The sequence below is a fragment of the Crinia signifera genome, chromosome 4, assembly GCF_055691185.1.
Source record: "Crinia signifera chromosome 4, ASM5569118v1, whole genome shotgun sequence".
NCBI classification, from domain to species: Eukaryota; Metazoa; Chordata; class Amphibia; order Anura; family Myobatrachidae; genus Crinia; species Crinia signifera.
The window spans coordinates 171,938,984-171,959,477 of record NC_139220.1 but is presented as its reverse complement, the minus strand read 5'-3'; the positions used below and the strand labels follow the sequence as shown (position 1 = coordinate 171,959,477).

Below are 20,494 nucleotides of genomic sequence, written 5' to 3'. Positions count from 1 at the left end.
ATCCCAAATTCCTTCCACATATCTTTGTTACGACCTCTTGTCCTCAACCGATTCCAAAGTTCTTCTCCTGAGCTCCCCAGAGTCTATACCCATCGAGGGGTTGAATTCGAGGTCGATAAAGTGGTGGATTCTCGCAGACGATATGGAAGCATCCAATATCTCATTGATTGGAAAGGCTATGGTCCAGAAGAAAGAAGCTGGATCAATGCTGCCGATGTGCATGCCCCTCGTTTGATCGCAGCTTTCCACAGAGACAATCCGAGCAAGCCAAAAGGGTGTTCGGTGCCCATCCTTAATGGGGGGGGTACTGTCAGGAACCCCAGTTCTCAGACCGCTCGCGTGCGCCCCTTACCGGCACGCTGGGGTAATATACTCCGCAGATCAGCTGCCGGTACAGTCTGTAATCCCTGGCGTGATGTCTCCTGCTTCCAAGTCATCCCCTGCATTACTTAGAGCTCCAGGTGTATTCCCTGATCAGATTGCGGGTCACATGATCCAGGTAAGCTCTAACTGACTTCCTGGTCTGTGTGCTGCTGCTGCGGCTGATTCCCTCACCTGCGGCTGATTCCCTCATTACCTGGAGGGATAAAAGCCTGTCTCACAGTCTCCTCCCCGTCTTGAACAACTCGTCAGTTTCCCCTGAGAGTTCTCCAGCGTCATCTCCTGTCAAGACTCCCCACTTGCTCCAGAGGTCCGGTTTCCTGAGTCCGCTGTTACCTGTGTCATTCTCAGCGTCCCTGGTCATTCCACTCCTGCCAGAAGCTTCCACGAGTTCCATCTGCCGTGTGATCCAGTCTTCTCTGTGCAGCCCAGGTTGTCTCCTCAGCGTCCGGATACCAGTGGGTTCCCATGCCCGTCTCCTCTCGGCTCCCAGGCCGCTCCAGCGATCCCCAGTGATCTCCAGTGTTCCCCAGTGATCTCCAGCGATCCCCAGTGATCACCATCGAGTTCCCTCCGGCTCCCAGGCCGCATCTCACGGTACTCAGTCCCCATCACTGTGTACATCCTGCTATACATATTCCTCTGTGCCCTCCGGGTTGCTACCAAGCATTCAGTGCCATCGATCACCATCGATGGTTTAAGTACCCCTCAAACATCTTTGCTCTAGAGACTCCAGAGTATCAAACCCTGCTAAAGCCACAGAGGAACCTGGGCAGAGGGCCGCGACCTGGTCGGCAGTTGCAGCTAAGTCCATATCCCCTTGCGGGGGTCCCTGGTGAATACCGCTGTCGGCTTAGACCCCGCACCTCTGCTTTAGGTCTCAGCCAATCCTCTGAGTCCCTGGCAGGTTATCCTCATCTATCCTCCGTGCATGAACTCCAGCTACCTCAATCCTCCCCGCTTCCGGTTCCCTGCGCCCTCCACTGGCGCACCCAGGTCAGTGCCGGGAACACAGATAGTCCAGGCCGTGACAGGACCCTTTTTATCTTGTTGCTACTACTGTACTTAAAATTTATATTTTAATTTTTACACGTGAGTGTGTAATAATTGGAGGTGGAGAAAGAAAAACAAAAGGCCCTCCTCAGATCACTGGATATTAAAAAAAACGTTATATGTGGAGGATCTCTATATCGAGCAGTGAGTAGGGTATGCCCTTCTTCTCTAGTCCCTAATAGAAACACCCCTGCTGTTGGAGAGATATAAAGTAAACGCTACACATTGGGTACTACTCACAAATTGGTGAGTTAGGTACGCTATTCATGGCAGCCTTAAAGCTAAAGAAATCACTACAGGTGTGCCCCCCTCCCTTTCTTCTAATAAAGGTGATGGGAGTAACACCATAGCTCTTATACTGAATACTGTACATACTTCTGCAATACTATACATTGGTTTTTTTTCCCTTGTTCTTCGGTACTTATATAAACGCAACTCCCTGAGCCCTGAATAAGGAATAATACTGTACCAAATACATTGATATAAATCGTGATAGGAGACTTCACCATCTGTCTAAAAGAAACCGTGATAGGAGTCCTCACCACTTGTTTACTGTGAGTTATGGTATGCACGCCCCTCATTTTAACCCATCTTGACAAAAGAAACCTTTATGAGAGTCTTCATATATATTGATTGTGAGTTTTGGGTACGCCCCCCCCCCCCCCCCCCCCTTCACCTTGTGTGAATTTCTCTTATAAAGATACCTTTTTAGACGTCCCTCTCCACCTTTTTTGGGTGAGTGAGGTACGCCATATTTTGAAGAAGAATTTCGTCAGTGGGCGAAGTCATCGACGAAACGCGTCTGGGCGGGTCCTACCAGACGCAAACCCATTGTGCCCGACACAGACCAGGAAAGCAGGAAGGAGGAGAGTGCGCCAGTAAGCCGTGGCTACCAGCCAGACGCCACAAGCGGCAGCCGTCCCCATACTTGACCTGTGGAGTGCCTGACTGTGATCGTGGTAACATTGATATTGATTAAAATAACGTGGTAATAAGCCCACACTGCTGAAAAGCAGGGTACGCAGTGTACATTTTATTAATTTTTAAAAGTGACAGAATGTCTTTGAATAAAAAAGCAATATTTGCACTATGAAGCGCTTCTTTTCATCTCTTCACCCAGATCAATTCTAATCCCGTGGGTTCCCGGGATTCCCTCTGTTTAAGAAGCTGCGGCCAGAACAACAGGTCTAGTGCATAACCCCGTGGATTGCAGGGGCTAATTCTAGAGACCAAAGCTCAGAATTTCCTGTAAAGCAGAGAACTGAGCGCTCCTCCAACCCACTTGTTTGATATATATATATATATATATATATATATATATATATATATATAGAGAGAGAGAGAGAGAGAGAGAGAGAGAGAGAATATGCAAATCCGGCAGTGCTTGTGAGCTACTCGCCCTTTATCTTGTTTCATCTGCCCGGGTGCCCGTCCATACAGGGGAAGCCTCTGTTGTATGTAGATAGCCAGAAAAGAATGTCACTCCGGGACTTTGTAGGTGCAAAAAACTTTTACTGTTAGTGCCTACGGCGTTTCATGAGGGGGCCCGTTCAGTACCAGCATGTCTAAAAAAGTACACCAACTGTGGCACATAGTTGCCAGTGACCCTGAGGTACCATCACTACAAAACACCAGGATCCTCCCCAGTTATACCTGGGGTAAAAGTATAAGAGATTGTTTGATTGTTAGTGATCCTAAACCTATATCTTAATGCTTCCTGTCCCGAAAAAATGGATGTTTTAAATGCCTGGGTTGCACCACATGCAATTGTATAGCTATAGGCAACCACATTTCTCATCCATACTCTGGCAAGAAATTTCCCATTAACTGGCCCCTCACCTGCGGCACAAAATTTGTTGTCTACGTAATCATATGCCCGTGCGGGCTTTATTACGTTGGTAAGACGGAATGCCCTTTTAAAATCCGGATGGCACAACACCGTCTAGCCATCTGCACGGCATTACAAACAGGCACAAGTGATCAGCCAGTAGCTCGGCATTTTGCCGATGGGAAACATGGGATGGTGACTTTAAAACACAAAATAATTGATCACATCCCCAAGACAACTAGAGGGGGTGACAGCCAAAAAATTATTACAGCTCGAATCCCGATGGATTTTTAGGCTGGATACTCTGCACCCCAAGGGTTTAAATGAGTCCCTTGGACTCATAAATTTCTTGTGAAATATATATTTGTGTAAAGTACATTAGTCTTTTATGCATCATATCATAAATATTACATATCCAATATGGTGAATAATGATTAGCAGTATGCATACCGATTATGCTTTATATCCACATGATGTTAGTCTGTTTATTTATAATACTCCTAGTTTTGCAGTAGCATTAGCCATAGATGTTAGAGGATTTGCCAAATCCTTTTCTTCGTACCCTTTTTTTTCAGCACACACTTTTTGCTGGCATTAGTATGCCATTGTTATATGTTGGTAAAATAATTATCATGTCATGTTTTATTATACTTAGTTTGCACGTGGATTCCTATGAGAAGTACATGCTGTTTTATGCACAATGCACTTTATATCTACCCGATTGTAGATTCTCCTTGCGGCACAGTTTTGTTGTTAATCACTTTTGTTCATGTATGTGTTGCTGTAGGTATCCACGGCAACGCCGCCGGGCTCACTGACGTCACCAAAGCAGGAAGCAGAAGTCTGGTACCGACAGGAGGCGCGACGGGCTGTGGACGACACTGCCGGGATGCTGATGATGTCTCACATGGTAAGACTCTATTTAAGTCTCTTTTGTACATTGTAATGTATCCTGATGAAGGGAAATTTAGATGCACCTGTCACTTTAATACAAAGATACTGTTTGCAAGTCTCCAAGTGCCGCCTCATTTCTTCCTGTATATATATATATATATAGGACATAATCCTGGTCTGCTGACTATTTATTTCGTTCTGTGAGTGCCGCCGCTGATCCAGTTTCTACAAATACGCACCTGTCGTTTGAGACCGGTGTTTTCTGGTGGGCACCCCCCCTTACATTGTACAAGTTGGAGTGCCGCACCTATACAATTTGGTATATATATATATATATATATATATATATATATATATATATATATATATATATATATATATATTATGGTGTAGGTATCAAGTCCCAGACACAGACATACCCCTGAATCTTATAAAACATAATAGACAGTGAGTGTTTATTATCTTCAAAACTCACACTGGCTGGCTGGCTGGAATCACACACTGGGGCACAGGCACTAATGATGGTGGCGTCGCAGCTCGCACCTGCCACCACACACAATTTGCTGCTGCATGGCTCTGTCTGCTGTCCCTCCTCCACTACTCCCAGCACAGGACAGAGTGGGATGTCATGGCGAGCACTGAGCCGCCCACGTCACCGTGTGCGTCATGTGGGGGTGCGCCGCAGCTGGCCGGGCAGACATGACTTAAGTAGCTGCGCCTGCTGACATCATTGCCAGTGCAGCAGGGGGGGGGTGGCCTTGGCGACTCAGGGAGCTATGTATGCGGCGAATTTGGGGGGGAAAGTATGTAAAGACCGTCCATCTGCAGTCCGGAGCTTGTAGCGGGGGGTGTCCTGTCCGGGGGGCTGCCTGTGACACCTGTCACCAGGGAGAGGAGGAGGGAGAGAATAAAAGCCTCCGTGTATGGTCCGGGCATGTTGCAAAAACTGGATGGGCCGGATCACACAGGGAGGCTGTAATCTCCCCTTCCCCATGTCCCTGATGATAGCTATCACAGGGACCCCCCAGATAAGACCCCCCGGACGGGATACTACAAGCTCCGGACTGCAGATTTTAATGTCCGGTGTTTAGTCCAGGTCTGGTTTTTACATAGTCCCATCATAGTGTGTTACCTACAATTTGCCAGATCCCAAAAGCTAAACTACAGTATGTGGTCCTCGGTACATTGTCCATTTGACACTCTATAGCAGACATTCCCAACCACGGTCCTCAAGGCACACCAACAGTGCAGGTTTTAGTGATATCCAGGCTTCAGCACAGATGGTTTAATCAGAATCCCTCAGATACTAATTAAGTCACCTGTGCTCAAGCCTGGATATCTACAAAACCTGCACTGTTGGTGTGCCTTGAGGACCGTGGTTGGGAATGCCTGCTCTATAGAAAGCTATAGGCACTGCTTTTGTTTTTGAAAGTATTTGAGGGACTGACCAAGATATATTGTCAGGATTATACTTATAAAATAATTAAGAAAATTAAATAGTTCCCTTATAAATTAAATAGTCCCCTTGCAAACTACTGTAGATGGAAAGTTTTTGAAACGGACATTAAGGGCGGTATTCAATGAGCCTGATTCGCCAGGTTTTTATGGTGAATTTGTGCTGTTTGGCGAATTTCTGACTAAAACGGTGAATCACCCTATTCAATGACCAGTTGGCGAATACATTTGAAGGTTTTGGTCACCATGATTCACCGAGCAGCAATCGCTATCTTTTTATGGTGAAGTGGAATGTGAACTTTTAAAATAAAGTGTTCTGTTTTTTACATTTGGTGTCAAAAAATCAGGAATTTTCTTCTGAGGAGGGGCATGCTATTTTTATTCATGTGCTGTAAGCACATGAATATATATTTAATTTTAAAAATAATATTTTTTTTTTTTTTTTTTTTTACACAGCAGCCAGCAGGTGGCGCCAGAGCGGAGCCGCTCATTACATATTCATATATTCACTGCACGATCATTACGATCCTGTGTAGTGAATATACGCTTGCCTGCTGGGACCCCCGGGGGGGGGCAGCCTGTGCTGCCTGGCACCCGGGGAGCACACCTAACCCCCCACAAAGGTCTGGGCTAGGCAGAGAGACTACCATCTCTCTGCCTGGCACCGTCCTGAGGCTCCCTGCGGCAATCGCCACAGGAGCTCATATTCGCCAGTCAGGGGCTTGCTGCCCCTGACTCGTTGAATACCGGAGCCCGCTGGCTCCGGAACGTGGCGAATGTGCAGCGAATCCTAAAAAGGATTCGCTGCACCTCGCAGGGTATTCACATTGAATACCGCCCTAAATGTACAGTGATTCGGTAATATGTGTGAAAATTAATAAGGCCACTAGATGGTGCCAGTGATCTTGAAATAGGTGCACAGCACAAATCTAATAAGGACGGAAAGAGTGAGCGGAATAAACAAGAAGGGGCAAGGCTGACTAGCTGCTGAAGGGGAATAGGGTAAGTGATGGCTGTGTCCTCCTACTCGGCCCGCTGCTGCCTAGAATACTGTGTATGCTATGCTGTGGAGTGCGGCTCACTGTGTGTGTACGATGGTGTCAGAATGATGGCTTTTATTATGCATGTTATAGAGGCGCATTTCGATGACAAAACAAGGTGTTTGCAGGATACCTCCCGGCATTCATTCTTATTGGTAGATCACTGGCAGCTGTTGTATGTGTGTGCATGTGTTGAGCTGAGCACTAGTGTGTGGACGGATCAGTCCTGTGTGTGAGGTTGGTGCCATTTTATTAGACTAAAGACTTCCTTAACTGGAGGTCAGGAGCCCGGAGTGACTCGCCCCAGAGACTGCATGCATGTGTGTGTAGTAATGGTGGGATTGCTGCTCCTGCTGTGACAGGCAGCAGGATCCCTGCTACCTCAGAGAATCAGGCCACTTAGGGCTCGGTTACACCGACCTCCCTTGTCTTGTCATTTTCACAGTTGCCTTCTAAAATATTATGGCTACATTTAAGATTTTCACAACATAAAACCTGTGCAAAGTTGAACACAAGTCCATTATATAACCAGGGGAGTGACAACCGGTGTGGTCTTGAAAACACTGTGTGCCTGCCATGAAAAAGGGGCATGGCTTTGTGTCCCCAACCTCTGTTTCACACTTGCCTACCTGACCCTCTCCATGCGGGAGAAAATGCTCTGTTCCTGGACTTTCCCTGGTAATGTATGATTGCCATCACCTGTGGTGAAACACCTTTACCTATCTCCCCACAGGTGATGGCAATCATACGTTACCAGGGAAGTCCAGGAACAGAGCATTTTCTCCCGCATGGAGAGGGACTCAGGTAGGCAAGTATGCTCTGTTTCTGTCACTTTGCGGGTCACGGAGATGCAGGCTGCTCCCGGAAACTTGTCTACCTGCAGTGATGTAATGTTGCAGTGCAACACCCAGCTCCTGTCACTGAGCAGGTGCTGGCATTTTGGTGTCAACCCTTGGTGGGTACATGGGGTGTGTGACCCACAACCCATGTACGCCTTTTAGATCAAAATGCTTTCACATAAAACCCAGGTCGCCCATTATTCAGAGGGTGACCGGTTTTAACTCTTCTTATAATCCGTGTCGAATTGCCGGGTTGGTCGACACAGGTTATAAGCTTTGGAGCTTTCGCAAATCCACCTGAGTTGACCCAGCAATTACTTGGGTCCGAGGTGCGGTTTGAAAGGGGTAATAGTGATGCCACTCTGTGGAACTTTTTTTCTCTAAACATGCCATTTATTATACATTTATGCCCCTTTCAGACCGCACATATTTACCGTTTTATTACCGTTTTTTTACCGTTTCAAAACGGTAATGTGTGCGGTCTGAAAGGTGCTGAGTGATTTTACCGTTTCCCCAAAAAAACGTTTTTTGGAAACGGCAAATATGGTCCTACTCGTTTCAGACCCGTTTATTTGGTGCCTAGAACGTGTCTGAAACGGTATTCCCCCACCCCCCCTCCAGCGCAGGGAAGGGAATGGTTGCGCTGGGGGCAGGGGGTCCCTGCAACTCCGGGGCACTGTGTCCTGCCCTGCCCGGGGTGAGAGCGGGGGCTGCTGCACTGCGCCGAGGAGGTGAGCGGGGACGGGCGGCTCTGGCTGAGGTGCGGGCGGCTGTCTGCCCTGTCTCACCAGTTCGGGGCAGCGGGAGCACGATGTGGATGTCCCGCTGCCTCTGTGGTGGGGTGGTGGTGGGAGAGACGGTGCTGAGAGACAGTCTGACATTGGCAGCAGCGCAGGGTGTGCTGATGGTGAGAGGGACAGTGAGCAGCCAGCGGTGCAACTGATGGAGAGCGGGCAGGGGGGCGCATGGTGAGGTGATGCCCCCCATCACCTCACCATGCGCTCCCCAGCCCGCTCTCCATCAGCTGCACCGGTGGCTGCCTGCTCTCTGTCCCTCTCATCATCAGCACACCCTGCGCTGCTGCTGCCTGTGTCTCAGCGCCGTCTCTCCGAGCATAGTATGGGGGGGGGGGGGCTTTACTGCTTTTCACTATAGCTTTCTTACTGCAAACCTGCTTTAGAACAAGTATTTACATGCGATGTGAAAGGGGTTAACCCCTTCAGTGGTGGGGGGTTTTTTTGGGAGCGCTCCCCACTGGGCGAGTTTTTTATGGGGAGCGCTCCCTTTAAAAAAAAAACCACCACTACCCCCCTGGGTCCGGGCAGCGCCGCTGAACTGTCAATCAGCGGCTGCCCGAACCTGCGCCCCCCGCGCCGCATCGCTGTCCCCGGCAGCCGGCTTGTCATAAGCCGGCGCCGGGGACTTCTATTGAACACCCGGAGGGGAGGAGGGAGGAGGAGGCGACGCCGCAGAGGGGAGGGAGCGCGACGCTGCCTGAGATCAGAGTGAACTCAGCAGCGCTGCCCGGCTCCAAACAGTGGCAATCCCGAGAATTTTCCGGGCTTGCCAGACTGGGCACTGAGGCACAGCCTGGAAAATTCTCGGGATTGCCACTGAAGAGGTTAAACTTCTTCTGACCCATTTTAAATACCTGGTCTGAGCAGGTTTTGCGGTGTGAAAGCAGCATTATTAGATACACATAGAGCATCTTTCCATTCATATTGTTAACTCATGGCCATTAGGTGGAGCCCTGCAAACCTTTCTCTTGCAAGAGCAGTTCATTAAACATTTGATATTATTTTTATTTTTGTTTGTAAACACCTCATCAGCAACATCCAGCATTCTGTTTCTGCCACAGAGGAAGCTATTGTACAGTCACCAGCCACTGCATAGCTATGCTATCTATGTTAAAGCCTTAGGGCCAGATTCTCTAAGCTTCAAAAGTGATAAAATGGAGATTGATAAACAGCCAGCCAATCAGCTCCTATCTGACATTTTCCAAACACAATCTGTGACAAGGCAGGTAGGAGCTGATTGGCTGGCTGTTTATCACTCTCTATTTTATCACTTTTGAAGCTAAAGGTGCCCACACACTAGAATGATTTTTTTGGCCGATTTCCGATAAGTCTGCCGATATATCGTCCGATGTTTTCCGATAATCGGACGATTACGGTCCGATGCGCGCTCCCGTGAATCTTTTGCTAAATCTTCTGATCTTACGTGCTGCATGAAAGATCAGAAGATTTAACAAAAGATCCATAGGAACGCACACGGGATCTTAAGAAAAAACTTTGGTAAAGATGTGCGCTTGCCTGAAATCTTTTGTCCAGGACAGGCAAAAGATTTGAAGGTTAATTTATGCGCACATCTTATGATTGCAGATCTTTCTAGTGTGTGGGCACCTTTAGAGAATCTGGCCCTTAATTTGAATACAGTATTTGATAAAAGGATATTTTAAGGAGTAACTTATTCTCTGAGATAGCTGAATAGTGAGGACCCTGCAGACGTGCATGTGAAGGGGAGAATTAATTTGAGGGTGGAGGCATCAAATTGCCATTGCTGCTGCAATTACATGCTGAATTGCATCCTTCACCTGGATGATTAGCAATCCAGTTCCCTCAAAAATGTTCCCTACCCTATGTGGTTGCAAACACTTTTGTGTGAGATCCACCGCCAAAAAAATGCCCTGCATTTTTTTCTCCAGAGCATGGTAAAACTGGTTTGTAGTACATCATTTTCCCTGTATCAAGCTGTAGTCAGATAGAGGTGTATTCTCAGAACTAAGGGACCCTCTGCCTCTTCCTGTCACCATCTGCCTCTTCCTGTCACCCTCTGCCTCTTCCTGTCACCCACTGCCGTATTGCATAATGTAAACTTGTGTTGGGTAGGAGGGGCGACTAAATCATATTTTTGCACCTGAGACCTGGAGCCATTGTGCTGACTGACACATTTGCGAGCAGGGAAAAAAATTAACTAGATGGTCGGCAACAATCGAATGATTGGGCCTCTGTTCACTACCCTGCAATGAATGTTTATGCAAAAAATCCATTCGCCAGTGGCGGGGATGTTGGGAGCATGGCGGGGCGGGCAGCGTTAGAAGGCTCAGCTTCAACTTGACACATCCAGATGAAACAAAGTGGAGGTTATTTCTAGGTGATGCAGTCTAAATCCCGATGGTCAAAATCCTGAATGGGTCATAATACCGACAAGGACAAAATCCCGACATTTAAAATCCCAACAAGGACAAAATCCCGACATTTATAATCCCGACAAGGTCAAAATACCGACGTATAGAATGTACAGGTAAAACAGTCAACATGACTTTGTGTCGACAGGTCGCGAGGTCGACATGGTTTTTAACTGTTTTTGACCCGACATGTGCCGACGCGGTATTTCATGCCCTACTATCCACTAGGGCGTGGTGGGAGAATGAAATAGTATGCCGAGCGCAGCGAGGCACCATGCCCAAAGCATAGCGAGGGGCTGCAGTTCACTTCAAACTGTGTCCATGTCGACCGTGTCGACATTCAGGTAAAACAAAACAGTGAAAAAAACCATGTCAACACAGTCATGTTGACTGTTTTACCTGTACATTCTATATGTCAGTATTTTGAACTTGTCGGGATTTTAAAAGTCGGGATTTTGTCCTTGTCGGGATTTTTTCCTTGTCGGTATTATGACCCATTCGGGATTTTGTCCGTCGGGATTTCATACCGAATCCTTTTCTAGAAGTCTCCACTACTAAATTATGCCATTTTTATGAAAAACAGTCCAGAAGTTTTTACGCCTACTTTGAACAGACAGCCGCAACGTGTGTATAATGTTAGTATAGATATTTCCAGACATAGGTAAGAAAAAACATCATAAACCACAAAATGGGTAAATTAGTAAAACACAGTGTGCTGGAAACTGTGGAGTAGTAAATTATGTACTTTTTTCTATCAGGCTGAATCCATTGAATGAGAACTTAATACATATAGACAGGTGTGACTACAGATTGTCAGAATCTTTTGATGCAAACTAATCTCTGCAGCAACATTTTGCTTTTCTCCTGTCCTTTCTCGCCGATGCTCAGATTAGTCCTGACAATTCTCCAAGAATACATAATGGCAGGAAAACATGGCTGCAACAGGCAATTTATCAGATACATATCTCTACCAGATTGCAGAGGAGTGGACATCATAATCTGTAGTCATAAATACTGTAGTCACCTTTTTATTTGGCAGCAAGAAGGATGTTGGCCACTTCTGTAAGCACCTGGATGAAATTGATCAATGAAGGGAATTCAATTACTGGGGCAACTTTGCAGTGGTGGGATCTCTCTCAAAAGTATTTGTTACCCCATAGAATTTCTAGCACTTTTGAGCAAAAGGGGTATTTGGCTGGGTGAAGGATGCAATTTGGACTGCCATTGCTGGTGATTAAACGCTGCGGAAACACCCCCTTCATCCACAACTGATTCCCCACCATGTTTCTAAAATAAAGATGTAGTGATGACTATGCTCATGTGAGATGTTTTATAATGAGATCTTAAGGTGCATACACACTGGGCGACTATGCCCAACATGTATGGGCAGCGATGGTAGCGTTCAACGCTGCAGGGAAAGCCGCTCAGTGTGTATGAGCGACGGGGGGGGGGGGGTAGGCGGCGGTGCATAGCAGAGAGCTATGCAAAGCCGTCCTGAAAGTCGCTCATCTGCTGCATAACCAGCAGATGAACGGATTTCCCGGCAATGTTGCAGGAGCGCGCAGCACTGGGCGGCTTTGAGCTGAAAGCCGCTCAAACCTGCTGTTTTGAGCGACTTTCAGCTCAAAGTCGCCCAGTGTGTATGGGCCTTTACTTATCATTTTGTCTTAAAACTATACAGCAACATATTATGAAGAATCTTAAGGTACATAGACATGTCACGTTCTGAGCTTCCGATTTTGACTATAAAGAAAAAATTAAGAATAAATGTTAGCACAAATTGCACAGTGTGTATACAGCTTGACCATATTGTATACAGTCTAGTGTTCTATTATAGGCAAAATCTCAAGTAAATATAGTCAAGATTGTATGCTCCTTAATGTGGTCTAACGTTTCTAGCTGTAATGTGAAAGGTGCACTCTGAATTTACTGGTTTTAAAATACCTGTAATTCAAAGCGGGTTAAAAGCAGTGTCCTACCCGTTTCAGAGCCAATCCATTTGTAGTGTGAATGGCTCTGCAATGGTATTTACAAGTCATGAGCAGGTCACAGAGGGTGATAGGCTATCTCCCTTGTGATCTCACCAGGCACAGGCAGGAAGTAAAGAGCAGAGAGGAGACTTTTTTTAACCCAGTGCATACTGTGCAGGTGTTGGGATCATTTGGTCAACACTGTTGGGTCAATATGCTGTAAGGTCGACAGGTGTTTAGGTCAACATTGCAGAAGGTCAACATGAGTCTAGGTCAACATGGCAGAATGTCGACATGAGTCTAGGTCGACAGGGGACAAGGTCGACATGGGGTTTTCCTCCGTCCAAGCGATTTTCGCAGGGGTGGATGGAGTTCCATAGCAGGACACTATGGAAAGCCGTCCACCGCACCCCAACATTCATCTGCTGGTAATACCAGCAGATGAGCGGTGGCAGGCGATGATCTGGAAGCGCACATCAGCGCTTACCGCTCATAACCTGGCCATACATACTGGTGTGTATGGGCCTTAAGACTAAAGTTTGATGAGATGGTAAATTGTTTCAAAGGGTCTAAGATGGTAGTTTAGATGCTAGAAAACAGCATCAAGTAAAGGCGTCACCTCAGTTTGCAGCAATAAGTGTTGATAGAATTGGACGTGTGCAGCAGCCATTGCTGGTGAGGGTTTTGGAGGAACCCTCTTTCTGTGATTTCTGCGATCTGTAGCAGCTTACAACAACTTTAGATGGCATTATCTGCCAGGTACATTCTATAGATTGTAAGCTTGTGAGCAGGGCCCTCCTACATTTTGACTGTCTGTAAATACCCTGTTTGTTGTATCACTGTCTCCTTTGTAAAGCGCAACGGAATATGCTGCGCTATATAAGAAACTGTTAATTAATAAATAAATAAATAATACACCAGAATGCTTCATATTCTGGAGACAGCCTCCATAGAAACATGCGAGGGCTGGGGCTGCTGTCATAAATGGAGGGACAGGAGCAGATATGGAGGTACTGCTGCAGTCTCTTCTTCATACATTCAAGGGAACCTAAATATTTATGGTTTGTGTGCCTCAGATATTATTTGCTAATATTTTTCTAAAGATGCTCTTTGGTATTGATATACATTCTGCAGCTGTAATATGTATTTTATGTATACTTTTCAGTTTATTACCTACACACATTAGAATGGGAATATAGACTCTAGTTCATTCATATGTGTCCTCACTCATTGGTTGTACACCATGAGAGATGCCCGGTGCGAATGAGACACTATATTGTTTCAATCACGACGCATAGTAGGTGTGCTTTGTGTCTGTAACACCCCCCACCCCAAAAAAACCCACATCTTCCAGTTAGGTATAACAAATACTATTGCACAATTGATCACAGTAATGGTGTGTACAGAAGGTAAGATTTGGCTTCCAATGTTCCCAATATAGGGAACTTCGGAAGCCATATCGCATGCTTTTAGGGCTTGCAAACCCGATGCGCTGCCGATGCGTGCTCCCGTGTGAGCACATATCGGCAGCCAGATAGAGAGGGCAGGCAACACTATATAGTGCAGATCTGCACTATATAGTCTAAATTGTGCCCCTCTGGCATGCCGTGAGATGCGAGTCCCAATGCGATCTGATCGCGTCGGGACTCGCATCTCACGGCAGGAACTGCCGTGTGTACACACCATAAGTGTCCAGTGTGGCTTTGGTGCATGCACAGTGCAGATAATCTGAGCCCAACATCCACATTTGTTTCTATTCACAACAAGTGTATTATTGCAGCATTTGAATATCTTTTTTTGTAACATCTGCAAGACTGGACCCATGATCCGACATCTCGGTCTGCTCCTGTTATAAACACACAATGAAGTAGTTAGAAATTCTGTAAAGAAAGCAGCTTTTTTTTTTTTGCACAGAATATTTTTTTTTGCACAGAATAATCTTCATTTAGCAAAAGCAATTTTTATCTTATTTTCATTACCAAATTGAAATATTTGTTTTAATCAAATTAAAACTCTGATCTAGTTTGATTTTTGTGTGTGTGTGTTATAGTTAAATATGCACTGCGCTGCGCTGGGTCCCCGCTCATTAAATATGCACGGAGCGGGACCAATAGTGCTCACTGCTGTCTGGGTACCGTTTCCGACCCGTTTAGACTGCAAAAAAAAAAAAAACAGGTCTGAAACGGGTAGGACCCTGCTTTTTTACTGTTTTAAAATACCGGTTATTTTAAAACGGTAAATTCACTCTGGTCCTTTCAGACCGCACATATTAACGTAAAGGGTAAACAAAACAACAAAGTACCGGGTAAAAAGTGTGGTCTGAAAGGGGTATAAATGGATATTTTCACCTGAGAGAGGACTTAAATTTACCTATCAGCTGTAGTATAGCCTCCACTGGGGAAAGAATTAGAAGTACTTGCTAGCAAAAACTTCAGCATGCCACAGGGACCCTTATTTATCTAGGATCAAGCAGTACTTCTGTTATTATCATCCCAAGGTATCCAATGGAAGAAAAAAACTTTTTCTTTTACATGGGTATATTATATCTGCTAGCTGAGTAATGCATGTACATATTCCTACATTATGGCCTGGCAAAGCAGTAAGTAATTAGCACAGGTGTTTTTTTTTTGGTACTTGTTTCCTAGCACGGCCACAATCGCGGGCATCGTGTGCCTTAACTTTAAGGCACACGATGCCCGCGATTTCCTTTGAAAAAAGCACAACTCGGGTACATCGCGTCGGTCGTGTCCCTTAAGAAGGCACACGACGCGACCGACGCGATGCCCACGATTTCCCCATAGGCTTCAATGTTAAAATATTTTAACATTGAAGCCTATGCGCGCCCGACGCGATGCCCCCGATTTCTCCATAGGCTTCAATGTTAAAATATGAACGGATTTCCCGGCAATGTTGCAGGCAATGTTGCAGGAGCGCGCAGCACTGGGCGGCTTTGAGCTGAAAGCCGCTCAAACCTGCTGTTTTGAGCGACTTTCAGCTCAAAGTCGCCCAGTGTGTATGGGCCTTTACTTATCATTTTGTCTTAAAACTATACAGCAACATATTATGAAGAATCTTAAGGTACATAGACATGTCACGTTCTGAGCTTCCGATTTTGACTATAAAGAAAAAATTAAGAATAAATGTTAGCACAAATTGCACAGTGTGTATACAGCTTGACCATATTGTATACAGTCTAGTGTTCTATTATAGGCAAAATCTCAAGTAAATATAGTCAAGATTGTATGCTCCTTAATGTGGCCTAACGTTTCTAGCTGTAATGTGAAAGGTGCACTCTGAATTTACTGGTTTTAAAATACCTGTAATTCAAAGCGGGTTAAAAGCAGTGTCCTACCCGTTTCAGAGCCAATCCATTTGTAGTGTGAATGGCTCTGCAATGGTATTTACAAGTCATGAGCAGGTCACAGAGGGTGATAGGCTATCTCCCTTGTGATCTCACCAGGCACAGGCAGGAAGTAAAGAGCAGAGAGGAGACTTTTTTTAACCCAGTGCATACTGTGCAGGTGTTGGGATCATTTGGTCAACACTGTTGGGTCAATATGCTGTAAGGTCGACAGGTGTGCCTTAACTTTAAGGCACACGATGCCTGCGATTTCCTTTGAAAAAAGCACAACTCGGGTACATCGCGTCGGTCGTGTCCCTTAAGAAGGCACACGACGCGACCGACGCGATGCCCACGATTTCCCCATAGGCTTCAATGTTAAAATATTTTAACATTGAAGCCTATGCGCGCCCGACGCGATGCCCCCGATTTCTCCATAGGCTTCAATGTTAAAATATTTAACATTGAAGCCTATGCGATGGACCCGATTTGTCTATAGGCTTCAATGTTAAAATATTTTAACATTGAAACTGAGTCCATTTAACATAGGAAAAAATGGGAAAAGGCCCAATATGTGCCATTTCTCATTGGGTATGGCCCCGTCATGTGTGTAAAAAATAATGGCCCCCCATTGTGGCCGCCACCCCCACGATTGACGCCATACCATCTTACATTGCCATACCATATGGAAGAATGTTCCCTGGGCCCTCCTACACTTAGGACATACATCCTCTTTATTTGGATCAAATCTTTTAATTTTCGTTGGCGTGATGTATACCCTGTGTAAGATATATAGCTGAATCTGTTGGAACCGTATAGATTCTGTGGCCCTTGTTGGTGAGGCAAGTGCTCGGTTCCACTGTTGATCACTGATGTCCCCCACATCTCTCTCCCACTCTTGTTTAATTTTGTCTATTTGGGGATTATCAAGCTTACTTACTTAATGTCTTATATATTCCAGCCACCTTCACCTTTTTTTCTTTATCTAACATCTTAATTGGGGAGTCTTCTATATTTACATTGCTTCCTCCATATAACTGATTGAGGTTACCCCGCAATTGTAAATATCGGAAAAAATAGCCCCTTGGCAGCTTGTATTCCAGATCTAGTTGGCTATAGGTTTTCAATACCCCCTCCTGATATATTTGGCCAAGCTATCCTAGTTTCTTCTTCGCTTATTACATTCTTTCCTCCCTTTACTCTTTTGGTCCATACTGGAATCTCTGGGTCTATGCTTTTATATCCCATTATTTTGTTTGCACTCTCCCATACCATTTTGGCCTGTTTAATCAGTGGGTTCTTTGTTTTTTTTTTTTATTCCCTATTATAATGGCTTGTCTTGGGGTCATGTTCCCACATTCCTGTGTGACTAGTTCGCTTATCCGGGAGCTTTCTTGACCCCTCAACCATACTTGATTATGAGAAAGTTGAGCTGCCATGTAATATAATCGAAAGTGTGGTAAACCCAGACCACCCAGTTTTTTTGGTCTTATTAAGGTATCCCTTTTTAGTCTTACCCGCTTTGCCCCCCCTACAAATGAGGTTGTGATACTGTCTAACTTTTTAAATATACTCATGGGTAAATATACTGGTGAGTTCTGAAAAATGTATACAAATTTTGGTAACATTTTTGAACCATTTTTATCAGGTTTACCCTCCCTGTTACTGTCATGGGTACTCTGCTCCATGTTTGGACCTTGCTCTGGTATATCTTAATGAGTGGTTCAATAAGCATTTTAATAAACTCCTTTACCTCATTGGCAACTCGAATGCCCAAGTATTTGGTGTCATCCACCCAGCTCAGTAGACCCCCATTATTTTCCTGTGCTTCTATTTTCCCTCTCAAGGGCATCATATTAGACTTCCCCCAATGTATTCTTAGGCCTGAGTACTTCCCAAATGTTTCTACTATTCTTAGCACGACAGGCAATTCCACCGTCTGATTTCTCAGGTAGATCAGCATGTCGTCTGCATATATTGATATTGTTTCTACTATTCTTAGCACGACAGGCAATTCCACCGTCTGATTTCTCAGGTAGATCAGCATGTCGTCTGCATATATTGATATTATTTCTCTATCTCCCCGCCCCTGCCCAAACCCCGCTATCTCATGCGTAGTTCTCAGTATGCATGCCAATGGCTCTTACTGGATCTTTTGTTTGAAAACCTTGAGCCCTTTGGGATTGAACAATACCATAGAATTAAATGGAATATAGAATTGGACTAGTGTTCATGGGACCTTGTGTGCATATATATCTCCCCCTTTCTTTCCTTCTTTTTTTTCTTTTATTTTTTGGGGTACATCCACTGTAATTAATTATTTAATTTAATATTATATTATTATTATTTTGGGGTGATTATGTATAAATATGGATACCTATTATTATGATCCATGATGGTGGCGGGATTTAAAACGACCATGGGTAGTGTGGAATTAAGGGGGAGGGGGGTGGGTAGTGGGGGGAATCAATATGAAATAAATATTAAGATGTATGGTGGGGGGGGTTTAAAAAATAGGGGGGGTGGGGGGTCCAATGGGGGTGTGGGGAGGGGGGGGGGGTTGGTCTACATTATGAATTGTTAGTTTATTATTGGTAGTAATTTGGTATATTTATGAATTGGGAATTATGTATGTTTACCCTTTTGGGTCCTAATTGCTTATGATTGATAAGGGTTGAATGTCCATGCATGTGATCTTGTGATCTTGATATACCCTATTAGGGTTTAGCCACTGATACAACTTTCACTGACTTAATCGCTATTATGCATTATCAATAATTGTTATATGTATTTTTTAACTATTGCTTTGAATTATATATTATTATTATTACGTATATATATATATATATATATATATATATATATATATATATATATAAATTATTTTATTACTTTTTACATATAAAAATATCATTATGTATTTATTTTTAGTATATATTCAATTAATATTATGATTTTTGTGTTATATGTGTGTATGTCCCTTTAAGGATTGCGAGCCATTCTATATATATATATGATTAATTGCTGGCACTAAGGAATGAAATAAACAAAGAAATGAGGCTTATATAATTAAAATGAGGCATGATGAATTTCAACTTGGGCATATGGATTACAATTATTGTTAGAATGAAGGTGAGCTCGCTATTGGGCTATGCAAATGAGGCTTATAAGGCAGTAAACATGGGGACACTATCTATGACGCTCCCTGAGTGAAAACGAGGCTTGAGACACATAGAAACAAAATGGCCGCGGGAGCCTATAAATATATGCTGACGGAAACGAGGCTTGATGCGCAAACCCGGAAGTGCGGGCTAAATGAATGGCGCGAACGGCGCTACTATAAAACAGCTATGCTGTGACCAGAGGGCTCAGACTGAGGAAGCCGCCGACTTCACGAGCAGGCGGAGAAACCCGTTTTTGAGCCCTACTCTTTGCCGGTCCTGCACATACTTTGCAAGCGCACTTTACCTGTGGATTACAATTACCACCCAGCTGGCTGGTCCAGCAGGAGAAGGTTCCAACACAGCTTCTTCCGGAGTACATCTCTGGTAATATACCAGTTGGAGAGACTGACCTTGGTTGTCCACCACTGAAAGTTCATGCAGGACTGGTAACTATGAGAATCTATCACTGCCTCTATTAAGAAGCCTATAAGCCTTTATTTCATTCTCAATTGAGTGACTTTATCACTAATAAGCAAACGGCAATCCCAGCAAGTCCAGCTTTTATTGCATTATATGTTATATGTTGTCTGTCATGTCTGTATGTTAAATTGTGCACAATTGATATTGTTCTATTCTATTTTTTTGTGTGGATTGATTCCACTTTATATGCTTTTAATAAATTGATTTATATATTCATAAAACTGTAAGGACATTCAATTTTTTCTGAGCAGGATTGCGCTTCTTAAAGTGCCAGATACTTAGGTATCTGACACTATTTTTCCATTTCCGGCTCTATTGCAAGATTGAACAGGGCCGGGGACATAGGATACCCCTGTCTTGTCCTTCTAGACAACTCAAACGGTTCTGTACTATACCCATTAATTTGGACTCTGGCCCTAGGATCTCTGTATAGCAGTTTGATCCAACTTATAAATTTAGGCCCGAACCCATATACTTCCATCACCGCCCACAGGTATATCCACTCAATGCAGTCATATGCCTTTGCCGCGTCTAGTGATATAATAGCCTTTTCATTTTCCTGTTCTTGTTTTAACTGAATGTTTGTATATAAACGTCTAATATTTACCCCTGTACTCATACCCCTACGAAACCCGGTCTGATCTGGGTGGATGACATCATTAGTGGCTACCTCCATTCTCTGGGCCAGTACTTTAGCAAGTATTTTTGCATCCATATTTATCAATGAGATCGGCCTATATGATTCTGGTTTACATAGATCTTTATCTTGTTTAGGGATTACTATTATTAGGGCTTCGTCCATTGACTCGGGTAGTTTACCATCTATCAGGCTATCATTAAACAGGTCTGTTAACCAGGGAGCT

General features: G+C 44.6%; 1 protein-coding gene across 3 annotated transcripts in view; it reads left to right on the top strand.

Annotated features, from left to right (window-relative positions):
- The window catches only part of PIK3CG (phosphatidylinositol-4,5-bisphosphate 3-kinase catalytic subunit gamma), a 99,721-nt gene that overhangs the window by 7,331 nt on the left and 71,896 nt on the right, over positions 1–20,494 (top strand). The window contains exon 2 of one of the 3 annotated variants that reach the window (XM_083182977.1): positions 4,050–4,172. In XM_083182977.1, the coding sequence (XP_083039103.1) occupies positions 4,152–4,172 (21 nt within the window). In that variant the 5' untranslated portion in view covers positions 4,050–4,151. Of the gene's footprint in view, positions 1–4,049; positions 4,173–6,516; positions 6,614–20,494 lie in introns of those variants that run through there. The other 2 variants (XM_083182978.1, XM_083182982.1) reach the window with 2 other exon arrangements.